Source organism: Phalacrocorax aristotelis, chromosome 1 (assembly GCF_949628215.1).
Source record: "Phalacrocorax aristotelis chromosome 1, bGulAri2.1, whole genome shotgun sequence".
In the NCBI taxonomy this organism is placed as follows: Eukaryota; Metazoa; Chordata; class Aves; order Suliformes; family Phalacrocoracidae; genus Phalacrocorax; species Phalacrocorax aristotelis.
In genome coordinates, this window is record NC_134276.1 from 14,724,818 (window position 1) to 14,748,516 (window position 23,699).

Genomic DNA, 23,699 nt, shown 5'->3' on the forward strand with positions numbered 1-23,699 from the left:
CTGCCATGGGTCGCCATTACCAGAATGAATCAGCAACTAATTTGTTCCTTCTTTATTTAGCATTTTGAGATTTGGCATTTTGAATTTTTATTGTAAATAACACAGAAGTTATTACAGTCTCAAAAACAATGTACTGCTGTTTTTCTCATGCTTTAATTTAGCTGTCTGAAACACTTGCTCTTCTCTCTCTGCTTTAATTGTGAGAATGACAGAGGTTCCAGCGAGATTTCCTGAAGTAGGCATTTGGCAAATATTCCAGAAAGAGCCTAGTCTTTAGTCACAGATTAATGATTTATTAATAGTGTTTATTTAGACCTGCCAGTCACTATGGCTGTAGTAATTAAATCAATTGGAGCTGTGCAGCTTTTGTCTCCAAACTAAAATCAAATATCTTAATTGCTTGACAGACAGAAATTCTCTGAGAAGGTTTTTATTCTGAGCCAAGCAATATGTAGCTGGTCCAATTACAAGTGAAAACATTATGTTACTGATGCCACTTATAAATAGACTTCATTGTTGCTAAAGAATTCAAAGTAATGCAGGATTGAAATACCTCAAAATTATGTTATTTTTATTAGATAATGCTGCTTATAATGAACACCAGTCATTGGTTACAAAATCACTACATATATCCATGATTTACTGCTGAGGTATAATAGAAGATAGGACAAACAGAGTCGTCAAATAAAATTTACTGTATTATATATCAGAGTGTGCATTTTGCTAGTAGTGATATTTTGTGATTTGTGCTGGATATTTACGCTGGCGCACTTTGTTGAAAGGTTGTTTTTATAGCCATATTCACTGTCACATCCACACAACTTGTGTTTCGATTACATCTATGTTTCATATATATCTGTATATACAGCATACAGATGTTTTCTGCCACCCATTTAATTATGCCATTTTTATTAGGAACACTTGAATTTCTGATTGTTTCCTAACAAGACAGCATATAATTTTTTTTTAAGAAAAATTAAAAAAATAACCCACTGGCAATAACAAAGTATTAACATATTCTAGTTTTTGAACTTTTCATAGGAAAAAAATTACATCATTTTCATTTACATAATTGCTAAATCTTTATTAAGGTTTACATTAAGCATTGTTAAAATAATAAAATAATAATTAAAAAAAGACAAAATCTCCTTTAAAACTTACTGAATGGGAGAATTCAAAACATCTACTTTAAAAAAAATAAACCTAACCACTAGTATGTTAGTGTTTGCTTTTGAGTAACAGAATTTTTACTGCTTGTGTCTTCTGTTACTTAAAAAGACAAGCTAATTCTTTGGTAAAACAAATAAATGAACTTATTGGTAATGAGGTGGTTGTTTGTAATCCAGATAATCTAGCTTTTCTATCATTTCAATATCAGAACTTAAGAAAATCAGGAAGGCACACCATGACCTTGTTCTTTGGGAAAGTTCTGGTGAAGAATCTGTGATTTTCCCAGCTGACACTCTTGCACAGATCTCAGCATTTCTGGCTTTTCCTGCTCCAGAAATGCAATTGCCTTCTGTCACAGCAGGTTGCCATTTGCATTTTCTCTCAAATATTACTGACTTTGCTTCCAAGAACATCTGGAGGCAACTGGTTAATTCTGTAATTTCTTTTTTCATGTACTTTTTTAAGAGGAATAATTCTGATGTCTTCATTTAGCTCCCCATTAAAAAGATATGAAAGTAATGGTGCTGATAGGTAAAAGGACTTTAAGTTCTATCCCCACCACATGACATATTAATTAATGAAGCATTTCCAGTGACTGCCATCTGAGCGTACCTTAACACTTCCTAAATTTGGAGTATAGTTATCTCATAAGTGATTTTAATACTATTATTTTAATATGGGACTTAAAAGCAGGCATCAATGGAAATATATGGTGTTTTTAAAAGCCTCAAAAGAAACAAGTTTTCATAATTCGAACAATGATATAGGACTGGTTTGCCCAAATTCACATGAAAAGCTGTAGGTTACAACCCTCCTCAATGAGCACAGACCATGGCCCTCAGAAGAAAGCAAGAAATATATTGCTCTTATTTTTTGACTTTTTTTTTTTCTGGCATATATCTCTAGATTGACTTCTTTTTTCCCTTTCAAATAATTTTTCTACACCCACTCTTTCACACAGACTTTTTAATGTCATATTTTATGTAATGCACACACCCTACCTGATCCTCACACTTCAGCCTTTTCCTCACTGCATTTTTGGTTGTGCATCACACCATATAGCAGTTTCTATTTTATTCTCCATGTAAACCTCATACTTCATTGGTTTTCTGGCTCCAGATAAAAAAAAAAACCCAACCAGTTTATATTATAATAGTGCCAACAGTCAATTTTGAGTGAGTAACCATATTTCATTTCTCATCAGAACAAATTAGAGAATGTGGGTTATTGCTGTACTCGTAGGTCACCAAAGTTTTTAATCTTTGCTTTTAAGACAGGAACCCTGGGCCATGTAGACTGACAAAGGGATTGTTTTGCTAAAAAAATTAAGTTTTATGCATCCTTTTTTTTCACTATCCTTATTTTTTAATTACATAGATCAACCCAAAGAGATTTTAATCAAAAGAATCAATAGAGAACAGGGCTGACAGACAATTTTTCTTACAACCCATATGCTTGTTCTTCTGTATTTTTGAAAGACTGTTTTACACTTGTGCTATATCTGTATGATAGTAACATTTACACAGTACACCAATACCCTTTCTAAATGCTAGCTTACTTCATTCTAGTAATGTCAAAGCTATGTTTTTATTGTGAAGTATTCGTAGTTAAAGATAAGAATAAAATAGAGATATTGACTTCCTTTTATTACTGAATTATGGTGAAGCTGTTAAGATAGAAGCATTGTTCATGCTGTTGTATTTAATGTTGCTCTAATAATTCTGTTGTAAACTTTGTTTTGAAGAGATTTATAGCTCAGTCATAAACATCCTTCCCATCTGCAATATGGCTTGCAAGAACTCAGCTGATAGTCCATTTTTAAATATTGCTTTCTAAATGAAATAAAATAAAAATAAGGTGAGGTTAAATAAGTTTAAGTCATCCAAGTGAATTAATGAAATTTAGTGACTTGTAATCTAGTAAATGTTCTAAAATGTTCTCTTGAAACAATGAACTCTGAATCAATTCCGATTAATGAATATCTCAACGTTTTACACGCATGGAATGGAAGATCTAATTTTATCTCCTTGACCTGATTATATTTAAATACTTTTTAAATTGTTCTTCAAACTTTTATTAAAAATGTTATTATTTATTTTATGTCACTATCAATATTTTTATTGCAGACTGTACATGTAGAGGGAGCTTACTTAAGATTTTTCAATACGCATAAACAAAAGAAAAAGTGTTTGGATAAGTGAAATGATATCTAAGCAAAGATCAGGGTAGGGATACAAAAAATCTTTATGATCTAGTGAAGGACATTTGACTGTAACTGTGGAGAATTTCTTGAAGTATCTGAAGAAGTTATTTTTGCTGGTGTTGCTCATTAAGGTAATGATGTAGGGTAGTGGCTATAAATAAGGCTTCTAGATATTACAGATCTTTTTGCAGGTGTAACAGACTTTGCAAGTCCACGTGTTAAAAAGATGTTTCCATGAGGTCTGGTCAGTGTTTTACAAACCGTGTAATGAGGAAGAGAGTAATTTCAGAGAAGAAGGAAGGTTAAAGGAACTCAAGAAATGCATCTTTGGTCAAAGGTTTTACGGTCCTGGTTCCTTTCTTTTCTTCCTCTGAACTTCAGTTTTCTGCCAGGAACACAAAATTCACAAACAATAATCCTATAATGAGTCACAGATCCAGGTTGCACACTTCTCTAACACATGCAGTTATCCATCTGGTCCCTCAACACAGCTGAATAGACGTTTCCAGCATTGTGCCATATTGTTTTTTAACTGCAAAGGACAAAACCTAACCCTCTCTGCTTTTCAGATTTGTAAAATACAGCTTTTTCTTTCAGTCCCCACCAGTTAAATGTCTGCCCCAGGTCTTCCATATTTTTAACCCTGACTCATATCCTTTTGTTGGCTGATCTTGGCAAATCCAGTATTATCTGTTTTATATTGGCCCAGAATGTTTCAGAAGTAGTATTTGCGTGTTGGCTGTGGACAGCAAGACTCTTCCTGGCTTCAGACCTGGCAGGAGGCATCCCCTGCTATAAACTGTCAACAGAAGCAGACAAGGCCTTCCCATAACCTGAACCCTTCCCACTAATACAGAGTCAGAAAAGGTCTCATGAGGATTTCTATTCTGAGATCAAATTACTTTCTGACATAAGTCTCCTTAATACAAATCCATGAATCCACCTCTCACTCCAACCCTGGAGTTATGCTAAAGAGTAGCAAACCTAATGCACTGATCACAGTTGAAAACAAACTTAAAGTTAACCTCTGTTAACATCATTACACTGCATTCCAAGGGCATTGAGATGAGTGAGGGCTCAAGGTGGCAAGCAGTAGCTGAGTATTACTGGGTATAAACATGGGAATATAACATCAATATATAATGGTACTAACATCTGTGATAAAAAACAGGCTTCACTGTTTTTAGGGTCAACTACGACAGGTCTGTTGGCCATTTCTTTGGAATATGTCAGCAGATCTTTACAGTGTAGTGGCAGTCAAGAGACATAGCTCATGGAATGGCCATTCAACCCCAGCAGCTGCTCCTTTCTAGGTATTGTCTTTCAGAAGTGATTAAAGCTCCTTGTACTTTTCCATGAACACAAAACAGTTCTTGCCTCTTCCCACAATAATGGTGATACAGGAATACATTTGATATTACAGATAACCTGAATCTATACTAGGGACATTCAGAGCACATTAACAGCCCTCATTTCCACTGAATCCTGTGACATCAGCACATACACTGTTATCCCCTACATGGGAACTGCTGGTCAAAACAAAGTAAGAAAGGACATGATGAATCACTGCATTGATAAATGAACGTTGGAGGTTTGAGGAATTCTAACCAGATTTAATATACAATTTACAGGCAAAGAGGAAACTAATTTTGACTTGTCTTTTAAATGTGTTATGGTACTCAAAATTTAATGACATGCCAACATCCCTGGCTTGCATTAAATGGAACAAATCATTCTAGATGCTGTACATCCAACTGCTTGTTGGAACTAGGGAGTCAGATATTCAGTGTTTTACCTACATATAGGAGAATTACTAGTGGAACGAGGAGTGCTAGTGTCTTAGCATCGTTAAGTACTAAGCAAATTCACAGTGTAGAAGTCCACAGGTAGTAATTTTCCTTCACCTTCAAAACCAATTCTTCTCATGATATTATGTTTTTCATCTACCAGTCACAGAGACATAAAATGGCTGTATCCTCTTTTTAAAAACATGGAAACCATGGCATAGGTTATTAAAATATAATGGTTTGCCCAAAATCAAACTGCAGGAAAGAGGCAAAAACTGGTATAGAAATATATGTTTCTAAGTCCCATAGAACAAAAAAATTATGTTCCTCCATGCCCCTTCACACCACTTCTCACTTTAGGAAAGAGATTTTTTTAATTCTATCAGATGCCTGGAAGCTGTGGAAGCTACTCTTAAATTTTACTGATAACAAAACAATCGCAAGAGTGAAATGAACACTTTCAGTAGAACAGCTTTTGTCAGTGTTATAAGTAGGAATGTCCTTTCCCCTGGGGATAAACTTGTTATGAGAGGAAAGAGCCTTTTTATACATGAATATGGCATCTTCAAGTTGAGTTTGTTTATATAAGACAGGAACAGATCCAGGATTCTTTTTCCTTTGATAGCACATATTGTTTATGTCAAATAAATCTTTCTAAGAATTTCATCAGTCTAAAGTTCATTTTTAGCTCATACCGAATACGAATTTATGTCATAAGTTGCTAGACCAGGATTGGATTTTGTTCCTATTTTTCAGGCTGGATTGATTTCTGCCTTCCTTTAAGTGGACTTGTTCTTGCATAGACTTTATAATGCTGTTACAAATATTGCAATCATTCATAGTAATGTAATAAATATTCATTGGTGAATCTCAAGCAGCACTCCCAGGGCTCATTCTGCCTAAATGCTTCATACTTACATCTAAAAATTTGGAGTTATTTGTTTTTACCATATGGCATAGGGAAAGTGGTAAAAAAAGCCACCAAACTGAAAGTCCTCATCAGTAGAACACCACTCTTGAAGAAGAAATATTATCAATCCATTCCCTTTCTCCCTCACGACCATCAAAGAGAACTTGTAAATGCTACTAAAAACTTTGTTCAGTAATTTACACTGCTTTGCTTTAGGTTTAAAGATGATGGAGCATTTTTTTTTTATTTATTTCAAACTTATTATCCAGAAGCACATATGTAGTCTTTCTCTCTGTATCAGAGGTTGAGAGGATCAGAAGCAAACAAATTCTGACAATTATCAATAGAAGGTCCCCAGAGTTACTATAGTTGTATTTCTCTTCAGGATTTCCGACAAAGAAATAAATGCATATAATGGTGTGTGGTACCAGAGCCTTAAATCCAGCACTTCCAGAAATTGTCACGCTAACTTGCCTTCAAACTTTGTAGCTGATCAGCAGGTTCAAAGCCATCTTGCACACCCCAGACACACTGGATTTGCATGTGGTGCTCATTTGAGTCATGATTGGCAGCAGACCTGTTGTTTCTGGAAGTCCTGAACTTATTGTAATTAGTCCTCCAGAACCAGCCTGTATACATGCACTGGCCGCATCTGTACAACAGAGTTAGGAAATCTTAGATTAGTGTGCCAGCTACAGAAATTCTGCCTGGACAAAGTTTAGCACAGAGAAAAATATTCTGAGAGAAAGTCCAGTTATAAAATAGCTTTACACATGGCAAGTAAACACAGTGATACTGTAGTACTGCTGCCCTGAGAATCTGTATGAACACATGCCAAAATCATGTCACCGTTTCAGGCAAATTTTCTGCTTCAAAGCATTTGTGAACTTAAATTTGTGGATTCTTTATGTATTATCCCCCATACTAACATAGCAGATGACATATATGTCTTTTGCTTTTCATGTTGCTTCAGATTCTATCCTCAACAACCTTGATCAAGTTACAGACTGGTGACAACTTACCTGGTTTTTATGCTTTTAACTTTTTAGAAGAATGTCCGTTTATTTCAGAGTGCCCCCAGCCAACAAGCTGAGGTAGGGTGTGATGCAGAGATTAGAAAAAAAAGGTCATTGGATGGCTGAGGAAAAAGCAGAGCTTACTTCTGTCCTTATTTAACAGTTGTGGTAGCTCAACACCTCCATCCCACAATATAGCAGCTGCTATACTATAATGACAAAAATGTGATATGGAATTTTGCAATGTGACCAATCCTGAATCCACAGGAGATGTTCGGCTCTTTTCTATTAAATTTTTCATCATCTAGCTGTGCTGTTGTGATTTCATTAAGAGTAAATACCATTATCTAAAGTAAATGGAGAAACCAAAGTTTGTGGAATAGCTTTCCCCTTTTACTCTCTACTTATGAAACCAATAACTAGCCTGTTGTGGATCTTCTGTTCTCTTGTTTGATTACACCTTAATCAGATGACTCTCTCATTCATTTTTAATTTGAATTTAAGACTTTGGAAAACTTCTTGAAATCACCAGAAGTGTCAGTTATATTATCTTACTTTAGCTATGAAACAGTTAAGGTTCAAGTTTAAGCTCACAATTTAGGCACTGATTAATCAATAAAGAAAAGCCTCTGAAGTATAATTCACCATGAATAATGAAACATTATAGATTATGAATCACTATCCATAGCACTATTTGGATGTTAGAGATGCTTTAGCATGTTAGGACTTAGTGTGAAGAAAAAGAAATGGAGCTGGACATGCAGCAAAACAAAGACATGCTGTCCTTGCTCTGTGCCATAAAGAATGAGCCAGCAGTGGTGGAAGTACATCCACATTAGTATATAACACTGATACATGCATCAGTCCTTTTTAGGACAGTCATGGATGCGTGTTGATGTGACTTTCAGACCTGGGCTTGTTCCTGCGCACAGGGTTCAAACTCATCGCCAATTCCTTCTATTCTATTTGTATTCTTAAATCACCAATACTCACAGCTGCTATATTTCATGAGTACTAACTATCTTTTAATAACCAAACGAAAAGTTATTGTCAGGTCTCATAAATCTCTGCATCTGACCAGAATAGATTTATATGGGAACTTCTAAAAGTGGAATCATGTGAATGGTTGATGGGCATTTCTGGAAAGCATCTGGTGAAGAGAATTTCATGACACATTCTGACATTTTAATCCTATATAATTACCCTGTAACAATTAGAAGATATTTAACACAGTTGTAAGGCTGGAGGGCATAAGGAGAAAGGTTTTTTCTAGTCTCACAGGTACAGGCATGCAGAGGTTTTCAAGATATATTATGATGTGAACCTGTGGGTTTGAAGGCACAGCTCAGAACAGTGATGCATGGTAAAGAAAAGTAGTGTGAAGAGGAATTGATATTACAGTATAAGGTAAAATATTTCAAAAGAGCATATCATTTGTACCAACCAAAAATAGAAAAAGTAACCTGTGCATTCTTATTTAAGACCTTGCTAAAATTCTAGGAGCTCAAACCCATAGAAAAGGTATTTTAAAATTCAGACAGTTACCTTCATTTCCACCTCACCTCTTTCCTGAAATAAACATATGGTTTATAGATATAATTAAATTCTTTTTCAGATGAAATAAAAAAAAGTATAAAATTGCTATCAGTAGTTTTTTCCAAACTTTTTTATAACATACTCCTGAAAATTGACTCTTATAATCTTTTCTAGATGTAAATGTAAAACTATAACTTGTATTCTTTTCAAATTCAAAATGAACAAACCCACAGTAATGTCTATCACAGTCACCAGTCACCTCCTAAAACTTTCATTTCAGCTCAGATGAATGAGAAGTTAAATTATGGTATTTCTGAAATCAAATAGGATATTTTTTTCTCAGTGGTGCTAAGGTTTACCAATAGTATTCAACAGACTATTTCTAAAAGTGAGGAGAAATCTTTGAACTCAGTTGAAACTCAAATAAAAAGTTACCCAGAGGAGGTGAATGTGAAGAGGATTATAATAAACAAGGGAACTACATTTCCATAGATGTCTGCTGAAACCAAAATAAACATATATTATAATGATTATAAGATTTTAAAATTATTCATATTACATTAAACTCATTAATTTTAGAGATGTTTCGGCCATTGGTCTATTTTTTAAAGGCTGTGGATCATTTAAAAAATATGAACAATATGTACCTATTTTAGTTTTTATAGTGGATTTTATGAGTTTTCTAGAACAGTCAAACAATTTTATTCTTTCACATCCACATTCAGATATATTTCATTCTTTCATTTCATTCTCACACAAGCCACAGAGGAGAAATAGGTATAGATACAATTTTATTTCAGATGTAAAATTCATACCTCACTTGTAAGTTATGCAAAGAAAACAAGAAGCTTCATTAAACAGAACTACAAGTTGTCTGCAAATAGTGATTTGCAGTTTGGGAGAACTTTCCTTTGAAATTATTAAATCTACACAGTTAAAGTAATTTTATCTCCTTGAAAAACTCCACTTACTACCTCACACTGATGAAGAAAAAATTGAGGTTTTTAAAAATATGTTTCATAATGGCCCAGAGAATATTTCCTCTATATTTGCCATGTTATACATATTTACTTTCTACACCATACATGAAAGCAAATTTAAAAGGAAAAAAGTAGTTAAATGCAATTTAAAGGAAATTTTCTAAATCCCTGAATTTCACAGTAATCTCATAGCAGCTAAATGAGACAACTTTCACAGTTTGTAATGTTTTCATTGTTTCTTAGAAATATACACTATGAAAAAATTCCACTTATCAGTTCTATTCACCAGAACCACCTTTCTTCCATGACAAAGAGCAAAAACATCTTTGTCACTGATTTTATGGGAAGTAGGGCTGAAGAGCACATAAGCAATAATGGGTAACAAGCATGTGTTCAAGTGTACATGCACACCTGTTTCATTCATAAAACAGCAGTTGCTGAGCAGTATTGCACTGTACCAACATAAAGCATCCTACCGTGGACCTGTATGGTGATTAATAATGACTAATGAAACACTTGCCTGGCCATGGTGGCTGGTTTGCAGCCAGCAACCATGACATAATTATAATCCTTTTAGAAAGCAGACAAGCATATAAGGAGTTTACACTTAAAACTGAACCCAAAACAACACAAAAGTTACAAAATCTCCAGAGAGTCACTCAAGAAAGAGTATAAATTTGAATATCCAAATTAAGTGTGCAATTAGAAATAAAATATGAGAGCTAATAAATAGGAACATGAGAAGCTAATATTGTTATTTTTACTACTTCTAATATATACAAATAGTTATCAAAGTATAGCAAATCAAAATATGTAGCTAAGGATGTGAAAGGTATATCATAAATGGCAGGGCTAAAGACAGTAAATTTTATTAGTGCATCAGAGACAGAAATATCCTATTTATTCTTTGTATTTAGAATTACAGTAATAAGAAGGAAACTTTATAAATTAGACCCATATAACCTGCACAAAAGAGTCCTCAAACCTAACCTACAGGGCACCAAAATTTGAAATCAGTTAGCAAGAAAGTAATTTAAGGCTAATAATGAGCAAGGTATCAAGCTTCTGTGGTGATTTAGTAGAGGAAAAAAAAGAGCTCATATGATCCACACCCATCATATGATCCACAGCCATCTATAAAGAGTAACAGATATACATGATTGGAGTGCAGAAGAAAAAGAGATCAGTCTGTTTACCAAGCAAAAAAAAGATGATTTGATTTCTATACATGTATTTCTTCCATGGGGGAGAGTGATAAAGAATAGAAAGGTATTGTAGGGTCTATGCCTCAGAGGTGAATCCACACACACTCAAAATAAACTATCTTTTGTCAGGTTAAGAAAGTTAATATATTCTGAAATACCCAGGTAAAGGTGTTTTTTTAATGCAACTTCATATAGTTACAGCAAGTGGAAGTTAGCAAATGACGGCAGAAATTAACAGAAGCTTTGAATTTGAATCTATGTTATGAAGAACTTGTCCCCATCTAAACTGCCATAAGATCCAACTGTGTTTATGTCTAAGGTTAGACTTGAAAGCAATTCAAATAAATACATTTTTTTTTAGAAAAAGAAGTATCAACATGTAACAGTAACATCTTCTTTTGTGATATCCTCTAAGCTTCTTTTGGAATACCTGAAGGAGTCTAGTGTTCAGCTCACAAGCAAATATTTTATAACTAGAGTTCTTTCTTTTTCCTCTTTTCTTTTCTTCCTCCCTAAGCGTCCACTGCCATATTTAGACAAATGTATGTCTGTATCAAAAACCCAGTGGGTGCACAATGACTGATGAGTATTTGGGCTAAAAAGAAAACTGCATGAGTGCAAACACTATCTAATCCATTTCATCCTCAGTATGAACGTAAATGACACTGTTTCCACATCGGCCTGTGTGGAACAATAAGCTACAGTGAAAAGCCACTTCCACTCCTGTGAGCAGGCATATAATGCTGTGAGTCAGAAACAGCAGTGCTGTTAATACCTACACAAACCGTTTTGTAATTTCCAGCGTATTGCAACAGACAAGGTCTCCAAAACTTTGGTCAACTTAACTTATTCAAGATACAGTGGTACTGAAATCCCCCACCTAGATGGACGTATCACTTACTGATCTCCTGAACTGCAGTTTCATTGCAGGAAAATTGGGATGTATTGGAATTTGCTAAATTCAACCAGGTTTTGAAGTTCTTATTTTCTTTTACCTGTGGAGTGAAAGTCTTCAGGAGTAAAGCATAGTGTGCTAAAGAAGCTCTAGAGGGAGCTTTCAAGCAATTTACTTGATCTCAGTAAAAACTTGGCCTCCCTTGTGGATTAAAAGGAACATTCCATGTAACAAACCATTTATTAAGGATTCCCTACAGAAAGTGAGGTATATCAAGCATTATATGAACCTTAATTGTACTTATATTTTACTGCTACCTAGATTATTAAGTGTTTAAACTACCAGATAACGGAATCTATATTCTCAATAGTGGAAGAGTGCTAACAGTATTTTTACTAAATATTTCAGCCCTGTTCCAACAATCTCTTGGAGGAAAGTTAATGGTCATAATCCAAGTAAAGCCCGCCTGAGAAAATCCCAAGCTGTGCTTGAAATACCTAATGTGCAGCTAGAGGACGCAGGAATGTACGAATGTAAGGCTGAAAACTCTCGTGGAAGAAATGTCTTCAGAGGACAACTACAAGTGTACAGTAAGTGTAACTGCACACAGTATTATCCACCAATGCTTTGTCCACACTTAAGGCTTTAACTACACATGAAGGATGTTAAGGTCCAGTAGAAACAAAATATCTTTCTTCTAAAATACAATTAGTATTGAATATAAATATTTTTATTCCTTAGTAATGCATTAAAGTCTGAAATATTAATAAAGTTGACTCCCTCAAAGAACTGGGTTAAATACAATTTCATGTTTGATGTTTATGGGGTTTGGGTTTTTTTTAAAAGGGTATCACTATGATTTTAGAAGTCTATTTTTTTTCTCCTGATATGACATATAACAATGACATGCAATTTAAGCATGATGTATCTGTCAGAAAACAATATTAGAAATATCTTAGGATTTTTATGACTTTTATTCATATTTCACCCTTGCCATGCCTGGGTGCTGAGTTTTGTCAAATTCATTGCACAGGAATCAGAGAAGGAGAAGTGCTTCTGTTTTTGTAAAGAATTCTCAATCTAGGCTTGCACAGTTTCTGAAGGTTTTTATTTTCATAGAGTGCTGAATATTTTCTCTCAAGGATATGTCTTTCTAAAAGTTTTTTGAGTGAGCATAATAACACCAAACCATACATCACACTGAAAAGAAAAAACACAACTTGAAATTAAAAATATTTAGTAAAAATATCCAATTTTATATAGGTATAATATATTAAAGTATATAGAATATACAATAATATTATATACTATATAATATCATATAGAATAATATTTTACATATTATATAACATAAATTAAAAATAATGAAATTAATTTTAAAACAATACAATAAATTTTAAGATCATTAAAATAAAATAATATTAATATATTATATAAAAATGTATATCATATATAATATTGTTTCTGCATCCTAAAGACTAGAAACAAAAGCTTATATAAGAAATGCCCTGAATATTTACAAGTCAGTTTTCCTTATATTGAATGTATGCTTGAGTCTCACCCACTTCTTATCAATTAAAGCTACATCACTTGCTATCATTCCATGAATCCTATGAACTCAAATAGTTAGCAGGAAAGGTCTAGTGCAGGAGATCATGCAACAAATCTTTCAGACTCTGAATTGTTTTCTACCTCCAAAGATCACACTCAGTGGAATTCCAACTGCTGCAGTTTAGACAGGTCCTCAGGCTAAGAGATACCTTTAAGAAGGAGTCTCTCCTGGTAATCAATTTTATTTTTCTTTTCTTGATTTCAGCCCATGGCTCCTAGTGCTTTCTCCCCATTACTAACTATACACAGTTCTCTGTTACACACTTTCATCAAATAACTGTAGACTGGCATCATATATTCAGTTTATTTTCCACATACATCAGTATTACCTGGTCCATAATAAATTTTCCTGTCTCCTCCAGCTTTCCAAAGTCTTTATCTTAGCTCCCCTGTTTTTGGTGAGTATCAACATATCCCTGGATGATGCTTCTCTCCTTGCTTTTGTTTCTGATCCACCTAGAGCCAAGGGCAGGGTTTTGTCTTCAATTGTGGCTTTTGTTGGGGGTTTTTTTGTATATGCTGGAAAAAAATTGTGATGGCAAAGGTGGTAGTTTACACCTTTTGTTTTGGACATTCCATCCATACTGCACTTGTAGCAAAGGTTTTATAAGGCTTCTACTGAAAACAGCCGTCAAAGCCCAGGAACCACTTAGTGCCTCCTACTGTGCCAATACCCCAATGGTATTTCTCCGGTATTACAAATTCTGACTGTCAATTACTTCCATGAACATAGAGTAGCTCCTGCTAGGGGCCTGGGGGCCAGAGGCATTTAGCAGCATGCCTGGTCTTTTTCAACTTTTCTTAAAATGTCTGAAATCCAAATAAATTCAGTTTGAGTTATAAAGTGCACCCCAGCTAGTACACTTACTAGCTGTTTTCTAGAGCTGTGAAACTACTAGATGTCGAAGCACCTTATAAAGGATTTACAATTATCCCTGCCTCCCTCTTTCAGAATTAATATATATGAGAATATAAAAGGTGCTCTTCAAGAGAGAAACTAAGATGCTGGAAAATGAAATTATTTCCTCAAGAACACCCTGCAGACCTGTGGCATAAAATCACAGCAAACACGATGTAGTGTCCTACACAACCCTGCCTCTCTCATTAGCCTGGACATATTTTTTGTTTTCAGCAGAAATAAAGATGGTCTCAAATCTAGGAGTCCATAGAAAGCATTTTCTACATTAGTTTTGTTCTACTCTACTCTGTCCAGAGAGAAATACAAATTTTTTAGTTCTCTATCATTGTCAAAATTATAGTTTTTGCAGTCATTGCCTTTATGGATAGTGAACAGTTTGTGCCAATAGACATTTCTTGCAATATTATTAGAACAACTTATTTAACAGTATAGAAAGGGGGTCCACTTCAGGTTGTCTTATTCCTCTGATTAACACATATGTGAGACTAGTATATTATTTTCTTTTAAGTTTATTATTATACCTTAGACTATCTTACAGATAAGTCAAAACCAGATTTGAGTCAGAATTTCACCTATCTTCATTAGCAGGGAGCAAGGTCAGGGCAGGTATCAGAGGGCTTCCAGACGAGGACACCACCGGCGACCTCCAGTACAGCCGAACAAGAAGCACAAGCTGTTACTAGCTCCCTACAAGTGCCTTTTCTTGGCCTTGAGATGAAATACTCCCCAGTGAGGCTCTCTCAGACTTCAGTGCTTCTGAAGACAGCATTGGTATCTCATTGACCTACAAACCTTGACAACCCTTTCCAGGGGTGTAAGAGGGTTTGGATAAAAAGGTTTTTAGCAGTGTAAAGTTTAGCAAATGTTACTTTACAAAATTCTCAGCTTCCTTCACTGACAGCCTATATGACAGGATTTGGGGGCATTGCTTGAAACAGCATTTCCTGCTCTACCTCTTATTCATAACAACAGTCAACATGAATTATTTACATTTAAGATCATTGTCTTTTCACTGCCATCTTATTCCTCCAGGAGAAAATCATTATTTTGGCTCAGAAATTCATAATTAGGCCATCATTCCTTACCAGGGGTTTATTGTAAAATTTCACAGTAGGCTGTAGGACCAGTGGTGTCATACTGCAGTCTCACAATCTGCATATCTTTGTAGGAACGCACTTGCTGTCTCTTTGAATCTTCTCCATTTCATCAGTTGCATATGATCTGGGTCACCACAGAGTATTTTGGAGAAAGTTCAGGGTGCCCAGTCTGCCTGTCTGGTCACATTTAATCACAAACTAGTGATTTTTCATTTCTTACCTGGTGCTGCAATCCAATGACTGTCTGATGCAGCTGACACTTCAGATGTTCAGAAAGTGGTATTTCAGATGTTGACGATTTCAGCTTGTTGTAGTCTCAGCATTTAGTGGAAATTCAGTGGTAGAAGTGACAAAGGCATTAAAAATAAAATTTTGATAATGCAAGACATCCTCATATACACTGTAACCTATTGAGAGGTGTGATTTTTTGCCAAGTGATCTGCTCATCCTGTAAGTTTTCACAAAATTTTATTCAAGCTCAAACTTATTAATAGAAGACAGCACAAAAATTAGAATTTGAGTGGAAAAACTGGCCATTATCCTTTTGTAATCACCGTTCCTCTACAAATCCTGACTAGCAACATTTTCCCAGCAGCAAGCGCTGGTTAGTGTGATTCCTGCTCCTCTCTTATTCTGAACTTTTTTTTTTATTTTTGGTTCTGTGTCTGCTTCTGTGTTACATACCCACTACTGTGAGTTCAGCAGAGGGTGGTGGTGTGAACTACACCACAAAAACAGGTTTTTTGGCCATTTTTCTTTTGGCTGGATCAGTTCCCTGACGCTGCTCACAGCAGAGCCCCATGAGCAGCACTGCTACCACATAACGAGGGGAAGTTTGCCTTAGCGCTGGAGTGGAACAAGCAGCTGAGGGCAGGAATATTCTATAATGCAGTGTAATGGATCACCCTGATTTTAAGAACCGTTTTAATAGCTTCCCTATATAAACTGTATGGGAGAAAACCCACAGGTTAGCCCCACATACCTATAGTAAAAATCATCTTTCTGACTGTGATAGCTACTTATTCTTCTCCTACTGTACACTTTCCAATTGGCCTTATGTCCAGAAAATTAATTTTATTCACCCCAAACTTGGTTCTCATTCATATTTTAGGACAGTATTCAACATCATTTGCCTATGCAAAATTTTGTCCCTATATTCCTTTCAGTCAAAAAAGTTGCTTAATAATTTGAGAAAGAAGGCTGAGTTCTCTGCATCCAAATTTAATTTTGCACAGAGGATATAAAAACTAGCATGTCAGTTTGCAGATTTATTGCCAATATGTGTTTGTAAAACATTTTGACATCCTTGAATAAGCAGATGCAGAAATGCAGCATAAAATAAATCAGGGATTGGATGCTGATTTTAAAATCTCAGGAGCACTGTATAAAGCTATGGTGCAATATCCATAAAGACTACTGAAAAATAAAACACATCCTTCTTTTCTTACTTTCACCCAAAACTCTTCATTGGACAGATAAAACCAGGCAAACACCCATTCTTCCCCAAGATGAATGTTGCATTTATAAAAAGAAAAAAGAAAAAAAAAAAGAAAAAAGCACCAGTTACTTCTCAAATTTGTTTAAATGTGTCTTAGAATTTATATTTTCTAATTAAAATTAACTGCAATTATGGAATGAAGTTTCCTTTGCCCACATGTATATCAGGATGTTGTTAACATATTTTTGTTAAAAAAAGAGAAAACAATACATTGAATCAGAGGTTGTACATCATAGAATCATTAAGATTGGAAAAGACCTATAGGATCATCCAGTTAAATATTTCGCTTTTTAAATTATTGACAGGGTTTAAGAACAAGAGTTATGATTTTATGGTGTGTGACCCTTGCTAAAGAGCAGAGAGGGAACTCTCTATGGCAAAATAAGGAGTACACAGAGAGTACCCAGAAAATATTTCTCCCAATCATGCATTTAGCTCTATTCCTGCTATATCTGCCTATTGCTTTGCTACCTTGTTCTCAAAGGAGTGGGAATCTGAGTCATTGCCTTGGCTGATGGCAAGTTCAACAGCTTGAAGGTTATGAATCCAAAGGCCATTTAGGCTATGAGGAGAAAATTTAGGGTAGAACTACCCCAACTAATGAAAAAAGCTTATTAATAGCAATCGATCATACCACTGTGATTTGCAAGTTTGTGGTTACAGAGGAAAACCTGTGCCCTGAGCATGCTATCAAGACAGCCACAGGCAGAGGGTAGGGAATGGCAGTTGTGTACTGAGGAGAACACCTCTGCAGCCAGGCTTGGGGAGACAGTTTTATTTGAGTGTAAACAGGTGCACACCCTAATTCTGAATGCTGTGGTTCATGATAAGATCAAATACAACACAGAAAAATGAGACTAGATATTCTGTGGGTACAATGCAATCAAATTATATTTTTAGGACACTTAGTAGACAAGAAGTGAGCAGGGATTCCCGCAAGCTGCTTCTGAGGATTTTATGAGACCCTTTGATATAACTTAAGAATCAAGTGATTCAGTGCAGAGGAATACATATGCAACGTGTCATGCATTGCCTTGACTTTAATAAGAAGACTAAGGGAGTAGATGTTTTTTGACTCGGGTTTGGGAGTGAGGTTGGGTCAATCTTATCTCTGTTTTCCTCTAGTAAAAGGGAAATGAGTGATTCTTTTTCTGATATGTTTCCAGCTTCTGACAACTGTCTGGTCAGGGACTCTGAAGCAGACTATTTTCTGCTTAGGAATGATAGACACCTCATTCACTTTCTTTATCATCCATGCACGAGATGTGAGCTAGAAGCAGTTAGTCACCTGTCATGCCTTTTCATATCATCTCACATTTTGATTGGTGACCTGTCAAATGCCAGCTAGATTCGATGATTTATTTTTAAACTCTTGGTTCCCCATGTTTAAGTACGTTATCAATTATTTGACATTTGAAGCAGATACTTTGTTGTGACAGATCTGGACTTCTATTCACACCAAGCAGAAGAATTTTACATTCCTTTAGCAATGAAGGCCTTTTAGCTACTTATTCTCTACTATTTGGAGAGAAAAAGAAAAAGAAAAAAAAAAAAAAAAACCCACCCCAAACACAACAACCAACATTTAATATCATTAAGTTAATTAATTTAATCTATCGTCCTCTTTGCTATACAAATTGATATGGCTACAGTATGAAATCCCAAAAGCTGGCTTTTAAGCCTACATTTTTATTCCTGCATATGAATGCTCAGTTCCTTACCGAGTCATTCAAAGTTTTCAAATTATAAGATCCAAATATAGCTGATCTGATCAACCGCTGCATTAATGATCTGCTACTATGCAAAAACATATTCCTGACTTTTTAACACACCATTACATGAAATTTAGGTACTAATGATCACATATACACCTAACAACTCCTACCTTTATAAAAAATACTGGTTTAACATTGTCTTACTGTGTGATTTATGTTTCTGATGAATGCTGGGAATCTCGTGGGTTCTCTGCTGAAAAGCATTAAAAGCATTTTCTCCCTTGAAATAGGAATTAAGGTACTTTAACAAAAATATGTTCAAATACCTTACCAAATACCCAGTCATTCCTAGCTGAATAAATAATGATTTCCTAGTAAACTGAGAAAACTACATGAAACAGATTCTACGATGATTGACCTCCTCATCAAATTCTAAATAGCTTTGGTCTTGAAAACTTACTAAATATTCTACTTTGACTACCAAACAAATGCTCTTAAATTCAGTAATAATGGATGCATTAATATATAGTACTGATTTTATTCCATTGGACTTTATTAAATCAGGCAAATTATATTCCTGGTCATGATACTGCTCACTACCTGGTGCCATTACAGCATTTTCTTTAAAATTATGGAGTTTTGTTATTTTTAGTACTTTTTGTTGTTGTTGTTTTGGTTGTTTGTTCAAATGTGTTTCTTTCTGAGAGTAAGTTAAGCTTTGTAAAGGCCATAATTTAAGCTCTTTAATTGATTAGGTCTTTGCATATCAGTTAGAGACTTACCAATTTATGCACTTTGTATTTAGCATGGTATTTTTTTCTTGCAGCCTACCCACATTGGGTGGAGAAAATTAATGATACTCAATTAGACAGTGGAGATCAGCTCCGATGGGAATGTAAAGCCACTGGAAAGCCAAGACCCACATATCGTTGGCTGAAAAATGGAGTTCCTGTCTGGCCACAGGTACATTAGATGAAGAGTCACCAATATGTTGCATCTTTCTCCTTTCATTCAGATAAAGTCAGTTAAAGACAGCTCTGAAAAGTACTTCAGAAATTACTGTTTTCTGTGTTAGTTTCTTAAATGTTAGTATATAGAGAAGTTTTCTATGCATGTCCCCTCTGAACCATCTCAAACAATGTAAAATTGCATTCATCAGTAATTCTCTGTCATTCAGAAATATTTGAGAGATGGAACCTTCTGAGCTGTGTCTGCAACAGCATCTGTCATTGTACTGTAATGTACATCTAAGCAATCTCCAGTATATTTTTTTTCTTTTAGATAATGGTATTATGCTATTCATATCTATTTTTTCTATATAAAAAGATAATAACAGCTCAGAGAACTCCTGATTTTGCTGAATCAGATTCATATATCACCCGATGTTACATTATGTTCTGTTATTTACCACATTTTGTACATAATCATGCTCTTCAAAACACTAGAAGGCTAATGGAAGAGGGAAAATGACTATTATATTTTCATCAGTTTTCAACTCCATTAATTCTCTGCAAGTAACAGAACTCACCATCAAGACCCTTAAAAGCTTCACATAAGACTCCTAGAATGTAAAGTCCTTAACTACAGCCACCTGATATATTTTAGAATTAGATCTAGATAAAATTCTCATCCTTTTAAAAGACCACTCATAGCATGGCCTGCCTTTTATTTCACTTTGTTCTGTTTCTCTCACTGAATCATCAACATGTTGGACTTTGCCTAGCAACTTTCCTTTCCTTTTTCATTGTCCCAAAATATTTAAAGAAAAGTTTTGTAAATTTATTTCATGCATTTTTCCAGATTAAAATAAAGCTGTTCAATTCTGGGAGGAAATGTCTCCATTTGTAAATGAATTCACAGAATGGATTTATGAATATAAAAGATTCATTCAGCGACTGTTGCTTCTGTCTGTGAACATCATTCAATTACGCAAACAATGAGAACAGAAACACAAACACAGTTTACTTTTGAAGCTGTGAGGCATTGAAAATAAGGTTATATGCCTTTATCCATTTCTGCCTTTTTAGATGGAGCTATTAGTCCTGAAATTGAAGCAATTTAAATATCTGTACTTTTTGGTTTTCTGATTTTCCAAACCATTAGTTGCACCAGGCTCTGAAATTTCAAATTACATTTCAGTTTAAACTGGGGGCTTGCAACAGAGAGAACTTTTTTCAGCATTTCCTCTGTATTCCCAAACGTTCTATTCTTTATCAGCTTTTAATTAAACCTACAACAACTGTAATAATGAAATGTAGAGATGTTTTATAGCAGTTCAAATTATTAATTATACGTCTCCATGAAGTACACATTTTCATAAACAGCTATTAATACCCCTTCTCTTCCAGCTGTGGTAATTATTTTCTGCTAGTGGACCTTTAAATAAGAAATTTGCACTAACGATGAAGACAATTAAACCATTTTGCTCTTACTTATGGAAGCAATCTTTTATATCTACTTTTATGAAAATAGTACCATGACTGAAATGAAACATTTGCTAAAGATGTGAAGATCATCAGATATTTTACACTGACAACTGACTTCTTGCCGCATTAAAGTTCCCAGCATGAACTGCTTTCAAAAATCATGTAAGGGTACTAGCCAACAAAAAGCACGCAACAAAAGCAAGCTTTGGAGATAGTGAACCTTCACTGAAAAATATTTATCTTTATATATTTTCACGTTTTTTCTGCCCTCCCCCATCTGCTTTATTTCTGTTATTCCTTATATAACAAGAAAAAATTAAGCTCAAGGAAATTTGTTGCTCAGTTTTATTACAGCTCAATAATGTCTTCTGTCCCTTTGCCTTAAGCTAATAGCAGAGCAAATTTCCAGTGCCTGTTTGCTTTTATAGATATTTTTTTTATTCCATTACAGAGCAGGATTGAGATGGTTAATGGTGTTCTGATGATCCACAGTGTGAATCTCTCAGATGCTGGAATGTATCAGTGCTTAGCAGAAAATAAGTATGGCACCATTTACGCCAGTGCTGAGCTGAAGATTTTAGGTGAGTATTATCCAAAAAGAATAGACCATTCCTGTTTATCCCTTTGATAATTACATTTGTTCTTGGTTTGTTATGATAAGGAACAGCTTCTGCCAGCCCAAACTGAGGTCCGCAGACAAAAGTGGGTTCCTTTTTCTTGTTATTTATGTGTGAGTGGGTCCTTTGTTTCACGAGAGAGCACAGGTCCTTTTGTTAACTACAAATTTTCTTTAATAAATTACCAACTTATTCACATTTTGTGACTATTTTTCATATAAAGATATTTCAGTTCAAATACATGGAAAAACACTTTTTATTCCTTTAAAAATAAGTGCAGGAGAAGAAACTTAGAGAAAGTAAATACATTTTCGTCTCTGCTAAAATTAAATTATTATTTCTACCAATGCTATTATTCAAGAGTAATTAAGCATGATCTTAGATTTAGAGGTGTAAAAATTTCTTGTGAAGTCATCAGAACAGTTTGAATATTGGAAATTACATATCTGAGCTAATACCATCCCATAGTAAAGCAAATACACTACATAGCGTTACCCAGAAATACAATAATAATTTCATTATTGTTCAAATGTTGAAGCGGGGAGTTAATGAAGAAAAACTTAAAGCATGTCTTTCCAGCACTTCAGTTGTCCTTAAAGCAAACTGTGGTAACACACAGTAGGACAATAGTGAGGACTTCCACAGGGTTAAGTGAGACAGACTTGTAAGAGTCTCATGATTAGACTATGCTATGGTTGGAAGACAGGTGTCTGTCAAAGAAATTCAATGGCCATATCAGAGATTAGAGGTCTCTGCACTGCTCAAACCTTGCAAATTTCAAAACTTGCAACTGGGAATCGTTCTTGTAAACTTCCAGTCAAATGTATAATAAAGCTAAAGCTACTGAAATAATATACTACATCTCAGCTAAGGTTTGGTTCTTCTGAAGAATAACTTATCTCATATATTTCCACTGTTTCCTAGCTGGCCAACATTAGATTTTCACTGATAACTCTTCAAAATATTTCTGTCTCTCCATAAATTAAAACCCACAGTCCGTGGTTGCTCTCTTTCCATCACTTTCCTTTGCCATTTTTGATTCAGTCAGCAAAGAGATCTGTGTTGGTTACAGTGTTCTCTTGCTCTGTTTTTTCTATCTATATACTATAAAATGGTATACCTATTATAAGAAGTAGTTGTACACTTTATTTGATTTTCTCTACTATCAGAAATGGCCATTGTATTGCTGCAGTAAAATCAGCCTTTCATTTTGTCACTTGTGAAATTGTACCCCTGTTAAATTTTAGCCATAATGTTGCATTAAAGATGCAGTATTGTTTAATTTTCTGGATTAATATAGGGAAAAGAATAGAATAAATTGTCCATACAAATAATGGTAAGAGATTCCTACGTATTGGGGCAATGGAATGTAACATGCCCCTATATCTGTAGATGAGATTGTTGCAGGGGGGCTTTGGTTTTGCAAAACTATTTTAAGAAATACAAACAAATGAGATTATTTGAGAACAACTGTCCTTTCTTGGTGTGAAATTACAGTAATTAGTGTCATTTTGTGATACATTATTACCTTACCTGATGTAGTGTAATCAATGGGACTTCTTGAAAAGTGAAATACTAAGAACAAGACATGGTTAAATATCTTCTGTTAAGAAGTTCTTGCTTTTAAATTCCCAGTATTCAGACAAATATAAAAAGAGAGAGCAAAAAATTTCTCTAACATTAACACTTTTTTGTAAGAATAAACTCTAGAGAGTGCATTTTGGATAGCTGTGGAATTTAAACTCCTTTTAATTTTGAACAATTTACACCTAATAAGTTACCTATAAAATATTTGGAAAAAGTGTAGCTAAATCAACTGTAGTATTTAATTTCTAAAGATATGAATCTAAAGATATGAAGATATCTAACAATTTCACAAGCAATCTTACTTTAGTATGCTGATGTGAAAGACATCTCACAAACTCATAACTGGATTAAGTTATAGACCTGCCATCTAGTCTTGGCTGCCAATTTCAAATATTTTGTAAAATTCCATCTAATCTGCAGTATAATAATTTCCAAGCCAAAAATGGAGATTCTATCCCCAGAACGAAATCTATTATTCTAATCTTCTGTTAGAATGTAATGAAATAGGAAGCTGTGATTGTTCTCTG

General features: G+C 34.6%; 1 protein-coding gene across 2 annotated transcripts in view; it reads left to right on the top strand.

Moving 5' to 3' along the window:
* CNTN5 (contactin 5) overlaps nucleotides 1–23,699 on the top strand; it is a 673,925-nt gene that overhangs the window by 522,233 nt on the left and 127,993 nt on the right. For both annotated transcript variants that reach the window (XM_075081792.1, XM_075081802.1), the window contains 3 exons: nucleotides 12,111–12,292; nucleotides 19,369–19,505; nucleotides 21,420–21,549. In XM_075081792.1, coding sequence (XP_074937893.1) covers nucleotides 12,111–12,292; nucleotides 19,369–19,505; nucleotides 21,420–21,549 — 449 coding nt within the window. The remainder of the gene's footprint in view (nucleotides 1–12,110; nucleotides 12,293–19,368; nucleotides 19,506–21,419; nucleotides 21,550–23,699) is intronic.